The sequence below is a fragment of the Pteropus alecto genome, unplaced genomic scaffold, assembly GCF_000325575.1.
Source record: "Pteropus alecto unplaced genomic scaffold, ASM32557v1 scaffold7, whole genome shotgun sequence".
Taxonomy (NCBI): domain Eukaryota; kingdom Metazoa; phylum Chordata; class Mammalia; order Chiroptera; family Pteropodidae; genus Pteropus; species Pteropus alecto.
In genome coordinates, this window is record NW_006494614.1 from 19,489,029 (window position 1) to 19,506,688 (window position 17,660).

Genomic DNA, 17,660 nt, shown 5'->3' on the forward strand with positions numbered 1-17,660 from the left:
AACTTGCGTAAGAATTTAGTGGCTAGAATATATTTAGCCTACTAAAAGTTTATTTAATTTAATAACTTTTTTTTCAAAATCACAGTTTTCATCAAAACATTCAAATAGTAATAAACCAGTTAGTTATATGTTGTCTACATTCACATTCTCACAGTACTAAATTTATAAATCTAAATGGCTTAAGGACCAAAAAAGTTGAGAAGCCAAATATTAAAGATTATGTGTTTTGAGATATGGCTTAATGTGGCCTTGGAGTCCCAGAACAACTCAGACATATATCTAATCTCAAACTTGGTAGAACTCCATTTAACTCCGCAACTGCTATATCTCCTTGAGATCTTCAATAGGGACTAAGTGAAAATCAAATCTGGAGGATAGGCAGATGCTCCTTTTCTTACCAGCATTTTTAGTTTCCTTGTACCTGAATGCACAATTTATAGAAGATTGGTATATTTAGGAATCTGAATTAGTCCTCCCTCCCTCCCTTCCTCCCTCCCTCCCTCCCTTCCTTCCTTCCCTCCCTCCCTCAGGGCTCTGTTTTTATTGTTGGTTTTTCATCCTAATAAGAAACATAGAACAAATTCCTCCTTATCCTTCCGTGAGTGTTCCTTCCTTCCCTCCCTCCCTCTTTCTCTTGATAGGGGATTTAACTCAAAATTACAAAATTTTAGATTATCTAGTTGAACATGTTAATTTTATAAGTGAGACGCAGATAAATCAAGAGACTTGCCCAAATGCACGTAGTACACAGCTGGAACTAGAACCTCCAGTCTCTTTAATTCCAGTTTAAGATTCCTTTCATTATGTTACAACTGGATTGCTAGTAGACTGCTTATTATTTTTCTTGGGCAGAAAAATCATTGTGTTATGATTTCTGTGTTATATGAAAATCAAAAAATGTCAATTTGATGTAAGCCTATATGGCAAAATATATGCAAAGAAAAGTTACGTTAAAAATACAGTAATATTGAGGAATATATTTGGATATTGAAATGTGGCATTATTTATAATACAGACTCATTTTGTATGCACTGCCAAGTGAGAAGCATGTAGGAATTGAATTTTTATTAGTGACTAGGGCTAGTTCATAGTTATCCCGGAGGCCTGAGTAATAAATTTCTCTCTTTTTTCCCTTCTAAACATCAGAATCCCAGTAAGGAATGTGAGCCTTATCGAAGAAATGAAGACAAACCAGTTGCTCCTTGTGGAGCTATTGCCAACAGCATGTTTAATGGTATGATCTAGATACAAAGAAAGATATGGATATATGCATATATCATTAGGAAAATTTGTATAATCTTATTACAGATTTGATAGTCTAGTAAACATGAATGAAATTGAGAAATTCAGCAACCTTAAAATAAATATATCAATTAGTAATTTAGTGGAGTATTGTAATACTTTGTGACTTTTGGGAATTCTTATACTTTAAAAATAAATTTCTGTTTTTGGGAAGAGAGAAGCAGAGGCATTTTGCTAATAACTTTCCTCTTTCATGTATGATAAAAGCCAGGCTACCTTTCCCATCAACTTTGAATATTTATACCATTAAAAGGAAGCTATAGTTGCTCATTTAGAGCAGCACTGTCTGACGTAAATATAATGTGAACCATAAATCTGAGATGTATATAATTTTAAATTTTCTAGTAGTCACATTAAAAACAATGAAAAGTGAAATTAATTTTAATAATATATTTTAATGAACCTAGTATGCCTCAGATGTTATTTCAGCATATAAATTATATGCAGTGTCTAAAAGTTATTAATGAGATATTTTATATTCTATCTTTTATACTAACTCTTCGCTATCTGATGCATATTATAGATTTACAAAACATATTCATTTGGGCCAGTGTAATTTCAAAGGTTCTGTAGCTTTGTAGCCACTAGCTATCGTATTGCACATACAGTACAGATAGAGAAATGGATAAGCCATAAGCTATTTAGGAATGCAGTTTTTAAAGGAAAGGAGGAGAGGCAGATATACCTTGCAAATTGTTTCATTTGGGTTAATATTAAAACATTTGACCTTAATCACGTATCAGCTAGCCATATAGGGAAGTGACCTAGAACTGTAGTGAGGGAAGAGAAGTCCATCTGGATTATAAAGTTAAAATAGTTAATTCACATGAATAAGCAAGAGCAAATGTACATCATATAACTACTCTGTTATATGATGAGCAAATACCAGATCTTCATCTCATAGAGTAAAGCAGGTACTGTGTATTTTCAATAGGTATTTAGCAAGATCATCCTTTTCTTGTGTTTAGATACGTTACAATTGTTTCTGGTTGGCAATGGATCTTATTTGACATCTATTCCTTTGAAAAAGAAAGGTATTGCTTGGTGGACAGATAAAAATGTGAAATTCAGAAATCCCCCTGGAGAAGGCCCCCTAGATGAACGATTTAAAGGTAAAATATTACTAATATCTCTTTCAAACATAGTATAAGCTTAAGAGTTTTAATAAAGTACCTAAAATTTTCTCTCTTTAGAATCTTAAGAAAGTTATACTTTTTAAAAACAACTCTTGTTAACTTCATATAGTGAGGTAAAATATGTAGTCTGTTGTAATGTTCTAAACTTCTAAAGGAAGTATATACTTTTAATCTTGAATTTCTCTTGTATTCCCTTATAAGCATATCAGCCATTCTCTTTCCCCCCCCCTCCACAAATTTCACTTCTTGTCATTTTCTTTTTATTACTTTCAGGTATACAGCATAGTGGTTAGACATTTATATAACATGTAAAGTGAACCCCCTGATTAACACCCACCTGGTGCTGCACATAGTTATTACAGCATTTTTGACTATATTCCCTATGCTGTACTTCATATTCCCGTGACTATTTTGTAACTACCAATTTGTACTTTTTAATCCCTTCACATTTTTCACCCAGCCCTGCAACCATCCGTTTATTTTCTGGCAATCATCCGTTTATTTTCTGAATCTATAAGTCTGTTTCTGTTTTGTTTATCTTGTTCTTTAGATTCCATAAGTAAGTGAGATCATATGGTATTGTCTTTCTCTTTCTGACTTATTTCATTTAACATAATGCCCTCCATCCATGTTGTTACAAATGGTAAGATTTTATTTTTTATGGCCAAGTGATATTCCATTGTATATATGCACACCAAACTCTCTTACTAATATTTTTTCTGATATATTTCCTCAGGCAGAGCAAACAAAAGAAAAGTAAATGGGAGTACTAAATCAAATTAAAAAGTTTTTGCACAGCAGCAAAGGAAACCATCAATAAAACGAAAATACAACTCCTACTGAAAGGGAGAAGATAATTCACTAATGATACATCTGATAAGGGGTTAATATCTAAAATTTATAAAGAACTCATACAACTCAATACCAAAAAAAAGATCCAATTAAAAATGGGCAGTCTGACTAGACATTTCCTTAAAGAAGACATACAGATGGCCAATAGACTTATAAAAAGATGCTCAACATCACTAATGACTAGAGAAATGTGAATTAAAACCGTAATGAGATATTATCTCACACCTGTCAGAATGGCTATCATCAATAAATCCCCAAACAAATGTTGGTGAGAATGTGGAGAAAAGGGAACCCTCATGAACTGTTGGTAAGATTGCAATTTGTACAGCCACTATGGAAAACAGTTTGGAGTTTCCTCAAAGAATTAAAGATAGAACTGCCTTATGACACAGTAGTTCTACTTCTGGGTATTTATCCGAAGAAAGCCAAAACACTTAATTCAAAAAAAGTTATATGCACCCCTATGTTCACTGCAGCACTATTTACAATAGCCAAGATATGAAAGCAACCTAAAGTGCCCAGCAGTAGACAATTGGTTAAGGATGTGGTACATGTGTGCAATGGACTACTCAGCCATAATCTTTTAAAACTACAGCAAATTTTCTTTTAAACCCCAATTATTTATTATAAATCTAAATTTATTTTTGTTTTTATATCTCCTTAATTTTACAGTATAGCATTTCTTACCATTATATCTTTGCGTTAAATCACCTGCCTTTCGGTATATACTCAAAAGCCTACTTTCAGTATTCTCTTAATTTAGATAGCAATCAAATCTTTGTAATTATGTTATTACATGACAAATTGGTTTCTCTCTACATTTGAAGACTTCCTTAGACTGTAAATATATTTATACCTTTGAAAATAAGAAAAATATTCAGAATGTGCATTGCATATCTTTGTTTTATTAGAGTGTGAATTTTCAGTTAAACTCTTAATAGAATTGAACATTTTATCTCTCTCACTCCGACCACCCCTCCTTTTTCAGGTACAACAAAGCCAGTAAACTGGGTTAAACCAGTATACATGCTGGATTCTGACCAAGATAATAATGGGTTCATAAATGAGGATTTTATTGTTTGGATGCGTACTGCAGCATTACCTACTTTTCGTAAGTTATATCGTCTTATTGAGCGGAAAAGTGATTTACATCCAACATTACCAGCTGGACAATACTATTTGAATATCACATACAGTATCCTTTTTTGGCCATGTGCACAGATTCATAGAATTTGAAAGGGGTGTAGTCCAACCTTATCTCAGTTATGTGGTATGCTACTTTGTGTTTTAGTTTTGACCTCTGCATTTTAATAAGAATTTTTGAGAAAGTATCTTTTATATCTTCCAGAAATGTCTTACATTTTTAAAATACTTCGTACTAGGGTTCAAGCATGTTATTTGGTAAAATTATTTAAAATGTAGATGCTAAATTTACTAGTGAACTTGATATTTTTACAAGGGAGATTGTAACTGAGCTTGATGCCAGGGCCGTTCAGTGTCTCTTATATAAGTGTGGTACTGGGCTGTCTTAATATATATTTTTCCATATTAAAAATCAGATGTGTTAGTTCTTATCAACATTATTTCTAATTATTGCTCTGTTCATAGTACCAAAACATTTTTATCATTAGCTGTAGTGTGCCACATTAATAATTTAGATGTTCTTTTCAGTGCTGAAAAATATTTATTTGTTCTGACTATATGTCAACATTGTACTAAGTACTTTTCATGAATTATTTTATTTAATTCAAGCGTTATGATGGAGTTATCATCTCCATGTCTATATAGATAAGACTACAGGATATAGAGCTTTTAAGTAACTTAACCAAGGTTACATAGGAAATAAGTAGAAGAGTTGGGGCTCCTGGTCAAGGTGTTGACTCCAAAGGTCATGACTTTACCATCAACCACCACTATAGGCTACATTTCTAGCTAGTTTAAACCAATCTATATAAGCCTAGATGCAGTCTTTCCTAAGACGGAAATATTGGGCACTACTTTTTATTCTAAACAAAGTCCTTACATTGTCTAATTTCTAGTTTATTGCTTGTATATCTTATGAATGAAAAGTTTCTCAGATATTAAATGTTTGCTGCTGATCTTTGCATTTTTGATTTTTCATAATCCAAATTAGCCATAAGGATATAGTTTTAGTTTTATATTGGATTCACAAATGGTTAAATTAGTAGCCCTCATTTCAAAATAATGGTTTTTTTGGATCCTTAGTCCCTTGATTTTGCACCTCAATATACAACTGAGTATGACCTGATAGTGACAGATTGATAGTGGCCAAGTGTTTGAAAGTAGGCCCACATAGCAATTTTGGACAGACAGATCCAGTTCAGGTGCTGGTAGAAAAGAATGTTATCCTAAAGCTATAGGCAAAGTAAAGGGCAGCTATGTCACAGTATCCAAACCTGAAGCCTAGAGTATAATAAAGAAAAGGCTGTGAAGCACCCAGGAATGCTTGGTTGACAGTTTGCCTCCCAGGCATTGAGAGGGGAACTGTCAGGAGAATGCGGAATATCTTAAAGATTGACAAGATGGGAATTTGGGCCTGCAAAACCTCAAAGATTAACTATCAAAATTAGGTATAAGGGGAGTACTAGATATTTGAATTAAGCAGAAGTCTGTTTTTTAGGTTTACTATCCAGAGAGATTCTAGCATGGTGATTTGAGACTACGTTTCCCAGAGTGTTGGGTTAGTTAGAGCTCTTATAATCATTCCTACCTCAATCAGTGTAAATCTACTTAAACTGGTTGAGCTGATACTGCCATTTGGAGTCATTTAGAGAATTGCAGAAGCCCAGAGAAACAGATGGGGCCTAATACTTGATTCAAAAGACACTTTTTGAAAAGATTGTAAACTTTCTACATAAGGACTTGGTTCTATTTTCTTCTCTGCCCTGACTGTTGCTAAAATCCTACCTAGAACTGCTCCATGTAGATAGCTCATCCAATACACTGGTGTCCCATTTCTTAAATCTCTTTAAAAATACACCCTTCACTTCTACTCTGTTTTAGTCATCACTTCCCTGTGTCACACCATGAGTTTTATCATTACTCCAAATCAGTAAGTTAAATCTTCAGTATCGTGCTTTTTTACCCCATGCTCAGAGTCTTCTTATACTCCCATAACTACACTCTTGCTACACATGCTCTATGAGTTTACAGAGACCTCTAATTCCTTCATTCTTTCATTGTCTCTTGGTCTGTCAAACCTCCTTTTCCTCTGTGGATTTCATTGCTGTTCATCTGAAATATTTTTTCGCATTACATTTCTTTGTGGCTTTTTGCCCCTCCTATGTAATGAGCAAAAGTAGTGAGTTGATTTAACCATGAAATTTGCTTGCAAACTATATTGGCTTTTACAGCAAACGTTTAATTTGCTAAACAAATCTTTCAAGATATTAATTATATAATTATTTTGTGATCCAGAACATATGAGTAAGGTGCCTATATATCATAGAATTATACAATTGAATTACAGGTAATTAAATGCCAACTTTTTAAGTTGTATTTTAAAAATCAAGTAACTGGATCTGGAAAAATCTTCCTATACACTCTTCAGATTACCCTGTACATTCTTTTGATGGACGAAAACGGATGATCTTAAGCACTATTTCATGGATGGGAGGAAAAAATCCATTTTTGGGGATTGCTTACATCGCTATTGGATCCATCTCCTTCCTTCTGGGAGTTGTACTACTAGTAATTAATCATAAATACAGAAACAGTAGTAATACTGCTGACATTACCATTTAATTTTATATTCTGAAAACAAATTTACCGCATGTGCATCAAGGCCAGTCCTATTCAACCTAGCTTTTGAATGCCGATGTCTGGTTAGTATGTCATTTTTTGAAGTTGGCACATAACTTTTTATTTAAAAAACAGTCTTTGTCCTTTGCTTCTTCCTTATGGATGACTTATGAAAATATGTGACGGGTATAAAACGGATTAGCTATATTGATCATATTAGCACTCTTAACTGCTGAAATGGCATTCTAATGTTTGCTTTTTGTTGGGATAGGCCATATGATGCATAGAGCCTCTTTCATGTGAAATGCGTCTACTGCTTAAATGTTTATGCTGTGTTGATAATATTATATTGACGTGCTGTATATATGTGACTATTGTGTGAAGAAAGGGATTATAAGATGTATAACAGCTTTTTAACCTTTCGGGATTCAGAGTTATGAAAAGATGAAGAAAGACCAAATCTAAATAAAACACTTCATCATTTTCATGTGTCGTGTGTAAAGGCTTAAAGTGCCATCTTTGGTGAGGTGGTTCATATTTAATACCTTCAGTACAGCTCTCTTTCAAGCTTAGTTTTGATTTCAAAGGATATGCTTACCTTGCCTAGCATAGAAATTTAGTGCTCATATCTGAAGAGGTCAAGTAGGACTCAGATAGGAGAATTTAAATTCCTCTTTCCATTTGGTCAAGATGTTGCAGTCGGGAACCCCAACTCACTTGATATATTTTTACTTGCAATCATTTCCCTTGAAGCTTACACTTCATAAGGGACAAAAAAATATAAGTGAGATGGGAAAACTTCTTGGCAGACCTTTATCTTCTGCCTCAGCTGTAACCCAGATGTAAATGTTCAAAGGAGACCATTTTCATTCTTATGGTATTTAACATTCAGAAATTTGCTTCAGCATTGGAAATACCTCAAGCTTTTTTTATTTTGCAGGTAAGTGTTTTGACTTAAGTACTAATATTATATTGCAGAAATTTTGGGCAATTTTCATATAGGTCATATATGAATGTGTATTCACATTCTCTTCAGTTAAGGCACCAATTGTTTTAGTTGGTATTCCTAAAACATACTTTAAAAAGAACTTTATTAAATTTCCTCATTCTGGAGATTTTGGTGTATGTACATGATAAATTATAATATATATGATTGAAGCTATTTTATTTTCTATTACCTAGAGTTATTTTAATATTTCTTATTGAGTAAATGCTGTAATTTCTTTGCTATGGAACTTACTCTCGGATGTAAAGTTATTTTTTTCACATGCATGAAAATGTATGTCTTAATCAGAAGGCTTAATTGCATTGAAATTGCAATTTTTTTTTACTCATATGTTTGTGTAGAAGAATGCCTGTTTATTTAGAGTTTGTAATGGTTTCCCTCATTTATATTTTAAATCAAAAGGTCTGAGTAATGTATCAATTTTGATTAATTTTTTTTAAATAATGTAATGGTTAATAGAAATGTGCCACACTTAAGTTTTGTATAACATGAAATTCAGTTAAAAGAACTTGTAGTTCAGAATGACTTTTAACTAATAGAATATTACTTGCATGAGGTACTTAATGTATGATGATCCTGAAATTTCGAAGTGCATTGGGTATTCTTTGTCTAAAAATATTCTTTGTTTTGTTAGGCCTTCAGAATTTTGTTATTTATTCTGATAATTGACCCTCTTGCACATGGCAGTTGATCTTCTGGGCTGTATCATTGGGGGAGAGGGGTTTCTACTAGTCTTTCCAGATTGAGTTTGTGCTGTTTAAGGATTGCTATCGTGCATCCTTTTTCTAATTGGGGGATCAAAGGTGCTGCTAATGAAAAGTTGAAGAACCCTTCCAGCACTTTCTCATCTGTGGTGAAGATGGAATCTTAAAATATATTTGAAGTTCTATCTACTTTATAGGTACATTTATAGCTTCAGTTTCTCCCTGTCTCCTGCCATTTGAGTTTTAAGGGATTCCTGTTGGTAAATATGAAGAATGTGGAACATTCATATGGCCTCTGTGAAGCATCGGGGAGAGAAAACGTCTCTTATGAGCTTTATGCTCAGCTTTTGGAAACATTGATGTAATATTCAACTTTCAAAAAATCATATTACATTTTAAGGCAACTAGGTTAAATAGAAGGCATTCACGAATGCATTAACTTGCTGGAAGTATTTTGATATATCAAGTTTTGCAATTGAAGGAATTATTTAATAAGTAAAGGCTAAGAAATTTTCATTGAAATAATAAGGCAGTTTAAAAATAAATTGGTAAAAATAACTGTATTACCTAATAGAGAATTATTCAAACAAGGGAAGAGTCAAGTGCATATTATTTGTTTAGTGGTTAGTAAGTTTATTTGTAACCTTGATTATATTAAAAAGATAACTTTCTGTTAGTATGTTATGTATTAATAAAAATGAACAAAATTAATTTTGCTACGTCCAAGTGTCTTGCTAAAATAACAATGTCCCTGTGTTGCTAATGTTTAGCACTAAATTTTAGCTCAAGATCAATAATTACAAGTTTGAACTTTTTCATGCCTAGATTTGATTGCCGTGTATGTGTGTGTGTGTGTATGTATGTATAAAAATCACACTCTATATTATTAACATTTGTTTTTACCAGTAAGTGTACAAATTGTCACCTAAATTATAGGCAGATGGGCTAAATTTCTTATTAGATCAGGAGAAATCTCTGTTAAATAGAAATTGAAGATGTGGTAGAGAAGCAAAGATGGTGAAAATAATGAAGTAGGCGGGATATGCAGGAAATGAGAAGCCAAACTAGGAAAGGGGGCAGCCGAAAGCTAGGGTTAATGAATGCTGTTTATTCTGTTCACCACCTGTCTTCATGGAAACACTGTCTTAGAATTATAGTATGGTCCTTTGTTGGTTAAGCTGCAAAATTTCATTTTTTGTGAACATGGTTATTTTGAGGGGAAGGTAGAGAGAGTAAGGAAGTGCTGTTTCAAGAATTTCGACACATATATAGAGTTTGAATGATCTAGTAAAGTGTTTTAGAGCCTCTTTTTAGCCCCTGTCCCATTCAGTAAACATAAAAACCACATTTCCCCTAATGTCATTTGAAATTTCAAAATGAATATTATGTCTAAAGTCAAATTAGGCCATGGAGATGTTATTTGCTTTTATATATCTGTGAAATTTATCAAAGTGACATGTATACAGTCAAAAATATCTAAATGCCTTATGATGAAAAAATAGTAGTCCTTGTCTCAACTTTCTTTACTTTCCATATACAATCATTTTTATTCCAAAGGGGTTTGTTTTGGTATTTATCTTACTGTTTCTGAATGACATCCCCATTCTACTATTGCTCGATTTAACAGTTTTAGACATTATTATCTTGATAATGTTGCCGGATAATTCAGCTCTCTAACACAAATACCTCCCCATCTCTCATTACCAAGCATATTAGCTACTGTTTAATTATGACTAAAGTACTATATACTGTAGAGCAAAGCAGTGCACCATAATTACAGTTTGCCTAATTTTATGTTTCCTGGATTTAATAATCCCCTCATTTTTAACATTATATAACTTTCTGGAAACATGTCTTGTATTTTTTCTACTCTGTCAGCTTCCCTATGTTCTTGTCACTTGTTTTAAAGAGTTTTTGTCCCCAAATAACAGATAATCCAATTCTCTGTTTTCACTAGAGAGGTCTATTCTGCATTTGTCTTCTGTGCCAATCTGTATTAGTCATTCTCTTGTCTGGCCTCACAGCCATTATGCCATGACTTTCTTTCGTCACCCTCCTGTGTTGCTGTTCCTAGTTTACTCTCTTGTTTATTGCAGCACTTCCTTATACTTAAGTGTAGACACTCAAGTATTCCTAATGAGTATATGAAAGGCACATTTTCTGAGTTTTTACATGTCTAAAATGTTCTTATTCCACTCTCAAATTTCATTGGTAGTTGGACTACGTATACAATTTTAAGTTAAGAATCATTTTACCTCAGTTTTGAAGGCATTGCTCTACTCTCTTCTAGCTTTCATTGTTGCTTTTGAGAAATCTGATCCTATCCTATTCAGATATTGGACCTCCTAGATTGATGCTTAATTTTTTTTTTCCTCTAATTGTTTTATTATCTCTGTTCTTTCTAGATTTCTTCATTTTGATCTTCCAACTATCTTTCTATTGAATTTTTTATATATTTAAAAATATTTTAATTTCTAAGACTTCCTTTATTTCTATTTCTAAAACATACTAATCTAGTTCAAAGATAGAATATTTTTCTGAGGATATTTGTGGATGCATATATATTTTTGCTTTTCCTTTCTACTGTTTATGCTGATTTTTGTTGTTGCTATTTTTAATTTCAGTTTTTTTTTGTCTTGTTTGTGTAGGTGACTTTCCATGTATATCTGGCTGGTCTCAAAAATCTGTCATATATGAATGGACTCCAAAGGCTAATTGAAGCTCTTTCCTTGTGGGTAGTGATTGACTACTGATAGTCTTCATTTTCACAGTATAACTAAAAAATGCCACTCAGTGAATTATTTGTTCCTGTTAATGATAGAAAGCTTAGACAAGTAATATAGTTGGCAGGTCAGCAACTGTAGGTGGACTGAATTTTGAGAAGTACTGCATTAGGGAATGATTGTTTGGAAGCCAGTCATTTGACTGGAGGCCTTTTCTCTGAGACTGTTCAGTTTCTCTAGGGAAGAATTCTCTGCTGCAAAAGGAGGAAGTTGAAGGAGGGTCTGTTTATTACTGCTTTAGTTCTTCGTGTCTCCCTTGTCCTCTACCTTACCTTCTGTTTTATACTTCACACATATTTCTCTATACCTGTCCCTCTGCGTGTCCCTTCTATCTAGTTGTCTCCCATTACTTTATCCAGATAAAAGTTCTCTTCCACCTGTGGGAGACAGTGATGGAGGTGAGAGATTGTATTTGTTTGGCTTAGAGGAGTAGAGCAGAGGCTGTATAATTTTCCACTAGCCATTTTCGGGCCTTGACTCCACTCTTTGCTGTAACTTCTGCCTTCGAGTGTGAGCTTCTTAAGGGCTGTGGAACCAATCAGCATGCTTCTCACTGGTATCCCCCTTGCAGTCGCTTAAGATTGCAGCTTCCTCTGTCCTGCTCAGTCAAATCCCAACTGCTTTCTGTTTTCCCAAAATCTATTGAAATCCCTTTTCTGTTTCTATCTTCTCTCCACTCTCCACCCTTTTGGGCTCATCTCTTTAAAAACAAAAAAGAAAGAAAGAAAAAGAAAAAGGAGAGTTTTTAGATTACAATACAGTCAGCTTTTTTTCTTGTAGTGTACAGTTCTGAGAATTTTAACACATATCTAGATTTTTGTGTAACTATCATATAGAGCAACCCCCCAAATTCCTTTTACTATCCCTTTATAGTCAATTGTCCCCCTACCCATAACCGCAGGCAACCATTTGATCTCTTTTCCCCATAGTTTTGTCTTCTAGAATATCATAAGTGAATCATACCATAAACCTTTTGAAACTGGCCTTTTTCATTCAGCAGAATGCCTTTGAGATTCATCAAAAGATCTATCAATACCTCATACCCTTTTAGTTTCTTTTCTTTAATTTTACTGGAGTGAGAGAAGAAACTCTTGGGGCCAATATACTATTTAAATCAGAAACACCTTGAAGCACCTTTTGGTGATTTTATAACACTTTAAAACCTTAAAAGATAAACTTGTTATATACTTTAAGTGATATTTGTGGGAACTTATCTGTTTGTATGTCACAAGCTTTTCTATCCAGAGTAATATAGAAGAAGATAGAACTCACATCACTTTAACTGACATGACTGATTAGCCACTCTGTTTCAAGGACCAGAAATGCAGAAAAAATAGTTTCATAAATACATGTCAAAATGCAGTTGAGTCTGTGGTCTAAAATAATTCCTGGGGTATGTTGTCTCTCCTTTTCACAACAAAGCTTATAAAAGAGTACTTTATAGTTTCTTGTTTTAGAAGCGAGTTGACCTGGCTTGAGCGCGTGCGTGTATGTGTATGTGAGATATGTATACATATGTATATGTGTGTGTTTATATATGTATATATGTATGCATACACACACATTCTATTTTCAGATTATTTCATCTAAACCATTTACTATTTCCTTGTCAGTGAAATGAGGATTTCAATAACCACTTGACAGATTTTGTTTTGAGGAATAAAGGAAGTTAGATGACAAGTATTTACCACAAAGAATGGAAATATAGCACTCAATGAATAATTCCCACTCCTTTTTGTCAAATCAAATTAACTCATTCTTATTTTGAATTTTTTTCTTCTGTTTGAGTTTGGCACTTTCCTTCATTCTTTATCCTTAGCATATGGTTTCTATAAATAACTCCTGATTTTCTTCCTACTAATATGTTCCTTAGTCTCCTTTATATGTCTCTCAGTTATGCTCATATTATAAAATGTTGGGAATTCTTTGAGATTATATTCTGAGCCCTTTTCTCACTTTACAAATACTCTGAACAATCAAATTCTCATCACTTCTACTACCATATTCACACTGACTTTGTTATCTTGTGCCTTTATATCTCTCTTGAGCTCTAGGTCAGTGGTCCCCAACATTTTTGACACCGAGGACCAGTGCTCATATGAGCATCTAATGCCTGATGATCTGAGGTGGAGCTGAGGCGGTGATGCTGGTGCTGGGGAGTGGCTGCAAATACAGATGAAGCTTCCTTTGTTCGCTACTCATCTCCTGCTGTATAGCCTGGTTCCTAACCATGGGGTCCCTGCTCTAGATTATTCACTATAGATCTCTTCTTGGATTGTCCTTGGATTTCTCAAGCTTATTGAGGCCAAAACAGGAATCATCTCATTCTACCTTGCGGTTTCTCTTATATTCCTTGGTATAGTGAATACACAGTGAATGCTTTGACTGCTAAAATCCAGTCTTTTAAAAACATTCCTAATGACCACTACTTTCCTTGAGTGTCCCATAGCAACTTTTGCCATACCAGTTACCTGAGATTTATTTATGTCTACATCAAAATTTACTATGATGTATACATTATTAAGTAGATTATATGTTCCAGAGGGTCAGAGATTTAAAAAGTTTTCCTCTGAGCATATTGCAGAGTGTTATATTCATAGTAGGTAGTAAGTTATTGTTCAACAAGGAGTGAACTCATTTATATGGTTTTTGAAAGTATTTTTTATGCATAAGGATTTTAGAACCAGAGATAAAGATCATTAGTCTAACCATTTAAATGATGAAAAGACTGAGGCTTGCAGTTAGCTAAATTATTTAATAATAAAATAATTCAGCAGTTAATTGACAATCAAGTGTTTCCTGATTTCTAATTATGTAATAATCAAATTAGAGAGTTATATTGAAATGTTACCTTTCATCTAGTAGTTTTTATACATTAAACATCACATGAAGCTGTTTTATATTGTTTTTGTAAAAATGGAAGTGAAGTAAGCATGGTATCAGAATTAAAATACACTTATCCTAATCACATAAAACTTTTAATTTGGCTTTCCTATGCTTTTTATTTATATAGGTGCTATAGGCAGGATCAAAGTAAAGGTTAACATCTTTGCTTTTTAAAGAAGAAGAAAGGTTCGGTAACTTTGTGATTCAGTAACTTTGCATCAGTAATTGTGAAATATTTTCACTTAATACTTTTATATCTGATGTCCGTAAACTTATCTTACTGGCAAGATTTAAATTAACCTTACCTACGTCTTATCTAAGTGTACTGTCAGTTCTGTTATGTTTAAGAACACTCTGAAGGAAGTATTTTTCAAAAACACCATTTCTAATAATTTTTCTAATATTACAAAAGAATCTAATACTGATGTTTTGGAAAGGAACCTATTTTGAAAATAACTATTCTGCGTCAGAGGATGAATTTACAAGTCTGGTAACAAATTTCAAATGTGCCTGAGAAGATCCAATAAAGTTTCATAGGCACCCAGGCAAATGCAGCCATATTTTTCTGTCAGGACATTCACAATTTATAAAGCAAGAACAAGGAACCCTGGAACTGGAATATGTTTGAAAGGAGTACATATGAGTATTAATGAATTAATGATACATATTAGGAGTACAATGAGTATTAAGGTTTTTTAAAAAAATTTTATACCCAATAAAATAAGTTCATTCTTTTTGTTTAGCATATTATACATTTAACCAAATATTTACTATGTGTCAGTTACTGTTCTAGGCGTTGGAGATATAGCAGTGAACAAAACAGTTTTAAGCAGTCATTATCTAACTTAAGTTCTTAAAAGGGTCACTGCTATATGGAAGATAAACTGAATGGAAGAGTAGAAGCAGGAAAAGCAGATAAGGCTTTTGCGATAATGAAAGCAAGAGATAATTATGGCTTGGAGAGGCAGTAGTGGTATAGATAACGTGGTCAGATTCAGATTATATTTGGAAGGAATGGTCAATATCTTGAGGCTTGAAATGAAGAAAATTGCAGAGAAGAACACTTTGGAAATGAGTGGAAAGGATTCGATTTTGGTTGTAAGTTTGAGTTGCCTATTAGACATGTAAGTGGAGGTGTCTGGAGTTTAAAGGGAGAGGTCAGGGTGGAGAGTTGTCAGCACACAAATGGTGTTTCATGGCATTGGATGAAACCACAAAAAGGATAAATGTAGGAAAAAATGGTATCCTGCAATTTAGAGATTGAGCAGATGAGAATCAAGGAAAGAAAATTGAAAGCAGCTGCTGAAATAGAACCACCTACAGTAGTATATATGGAAGCCTTATTAAGATGATGTTTCAAACTATAGTATACATATGTGTTATACTGTATTGTGTTTATAGTTTATTTCCAAATAAAAAATTGGAAGTGTATTTTGAGGGAGTAATCAAATATGTTAAGTGTTGTCCATAGATGGAAAAGATTAAAATTGAGATTGACAATTTATTTGGCAACATAGAAGCCATTGGTGATTCTAACAAAAGCAGTAAAAGCCTGCCCAAAATGGGATTTAAGAAAAAAAAAAAGATGAAGAGGAAGGGAAGACAAGTATGAGAGATCTATGTTTTATTTTGAAGAAGAGAAATGAGATGGTAACTGAAATCAAAAGTTTGTTTAATTTGGGAATGTGTTTATATGCTGATGATCCAGTAAAAAGGGGAAAATTGTAATAAGTGCAATACTTCCAATTTTTTTATTTGGAAATGAACCATAAATGCAATACACATAAGTGCAATATGCAGATAAGGATCTGTATCTACTTTAGGATCTATTTTATATGAGTCTTTGGTTCTTTTTGAACAGAGCCATAAGTGTCCTAGATCTATCACCTAATATGTATCATTAATTCATCTATTGGTTAGCAGTTTACTCCCTTAAGCAATCCTAAGGATTGGTAAGAAATTCACGTAATATCTGTTCTTGAGAACTTTTTTAATCTAGTTGGCTAAGTGGAGAAAACATAAGAGCACATAATGTTCAAGTTATAGATGATATGCTTTTTAAAAATCTATACTCCAGCTATTGGCACCTGGTAATTGTCCTCAAAGATTTGATTACAGTGCATAATACCAAGGGGGGGACTAAACCCAATCCTCGGTCCCAATCTAGGAAAGAGATTAATTGGGTTATTTATAAACCTCGGTGAAGAAGAGAACTTGAACTGGGGACAGGTAACATGGTGGGTCTAACCCTAAAGATTAGAATAATAATTTTAGTATTACTAATTTTTATCTATACATTCCACCTATTCTGAACTTATCACCTTTCTATTTGAAATGATAATGGAATAGTTAGAAGAGTTTGTAAAAAGATGAAAAGATCTTTATCATAGTATAGGGTAAATATGTTTACATTTATACACACTTAGGCATGGGCATATAAGACAATTGTAAGCAAGATTGATGCAAGATACACTGACAGTCTATCTGTGCGATAATTGCTATTCCTAGCAGCTCCAATCATGGAACGTGCCCTGCTGGACCTGAGACAGCAGGACTTAAAAGAGTCCAGATTTGCCATCCCATTTCTTGTCCCCAATTTTAAAATTTCCCCCTTTTACAGCGTTTTCTCAGACACAGAGAAACATGAGAACAGCTTCCACGATTTTGGAACATTGGAAGAGCTGCTTGTATGGGGAGTAATGTAGCATGCAAAGGTACAAGAAAATAAAAATTGGTATCTCGACGCAACTCTTTACAGCATATTCTCAGCACAAGGAATAATATAACGCCATCACAGTTTGTTTGGTGGAGAAAACTGATGGTATCCGCGTAAGAGGAGTTATACTTTTTGTTTTGTATTTCATCCAGTTTCACAGCTTACATAGTTGGGCCATCCCAGTGTTCTTTCAGCCTCTAAACAAGGGCTCAAAGGTTGCTCAGTTTTACGCCTTCTCGTTAAAAATGCAAGAACTAATGTTCTATAATAGCCTGTTCTCACGTTAATTTTATATAAGCTAAGTAAAAAAGTACTTAGCACATCACTCCCAGCCTCTCCAATATCAAGTTATTTGCTTCTCCCAGCTTTAGCACCTGCGGAGAATGGCATCCGACAGGTCAGGAGCGAGATCAAGGGGCAGAAACAGCCAACCGCCTAGAGCGGTCACATCTGTACTGCCGCTCTCTCTTTTCTTTTGCTCTCTATGGTCAGGAGCTCAATTCCCTCCTCCGC

General features: G+C 33.7%; 1 protein-coding gene across 1 annotated transcript in view; it reads left to right on the top strand.

Annotated features, from left to right (window-relative positions):
* The window catches only part of TMEM30A (transmembrane protein 30A), a 36,779-nt gene extending 27,306 nt beyond the window's left edge, over positions 1–9,473 (top strand). Inside the window, exons 4-7 of the mRNA XM_006926375.3 lie at positions 1,147–1,234; positions 2,271–2,414; positions 4,279–4,485; positions 6,862–9,473. Of these exons, the coding sequence (XP_006926437.2) occupies positions 1,147–1,234; positions 2,271–2,414; positions 4,279–4,485; positions 6,862–7,055 (633 nt within the window). The 3' untranslated portion in view covers positions 7,056–9,473. The remainder of the gene's footprint in view (positions 1–1,146; positions 1,235–2,270; positions 2,415–4,278; positions 4,486–6,861) is intronic.
* Positions 9,474–17,660: the final 8,187 nt, after the last annotated feature.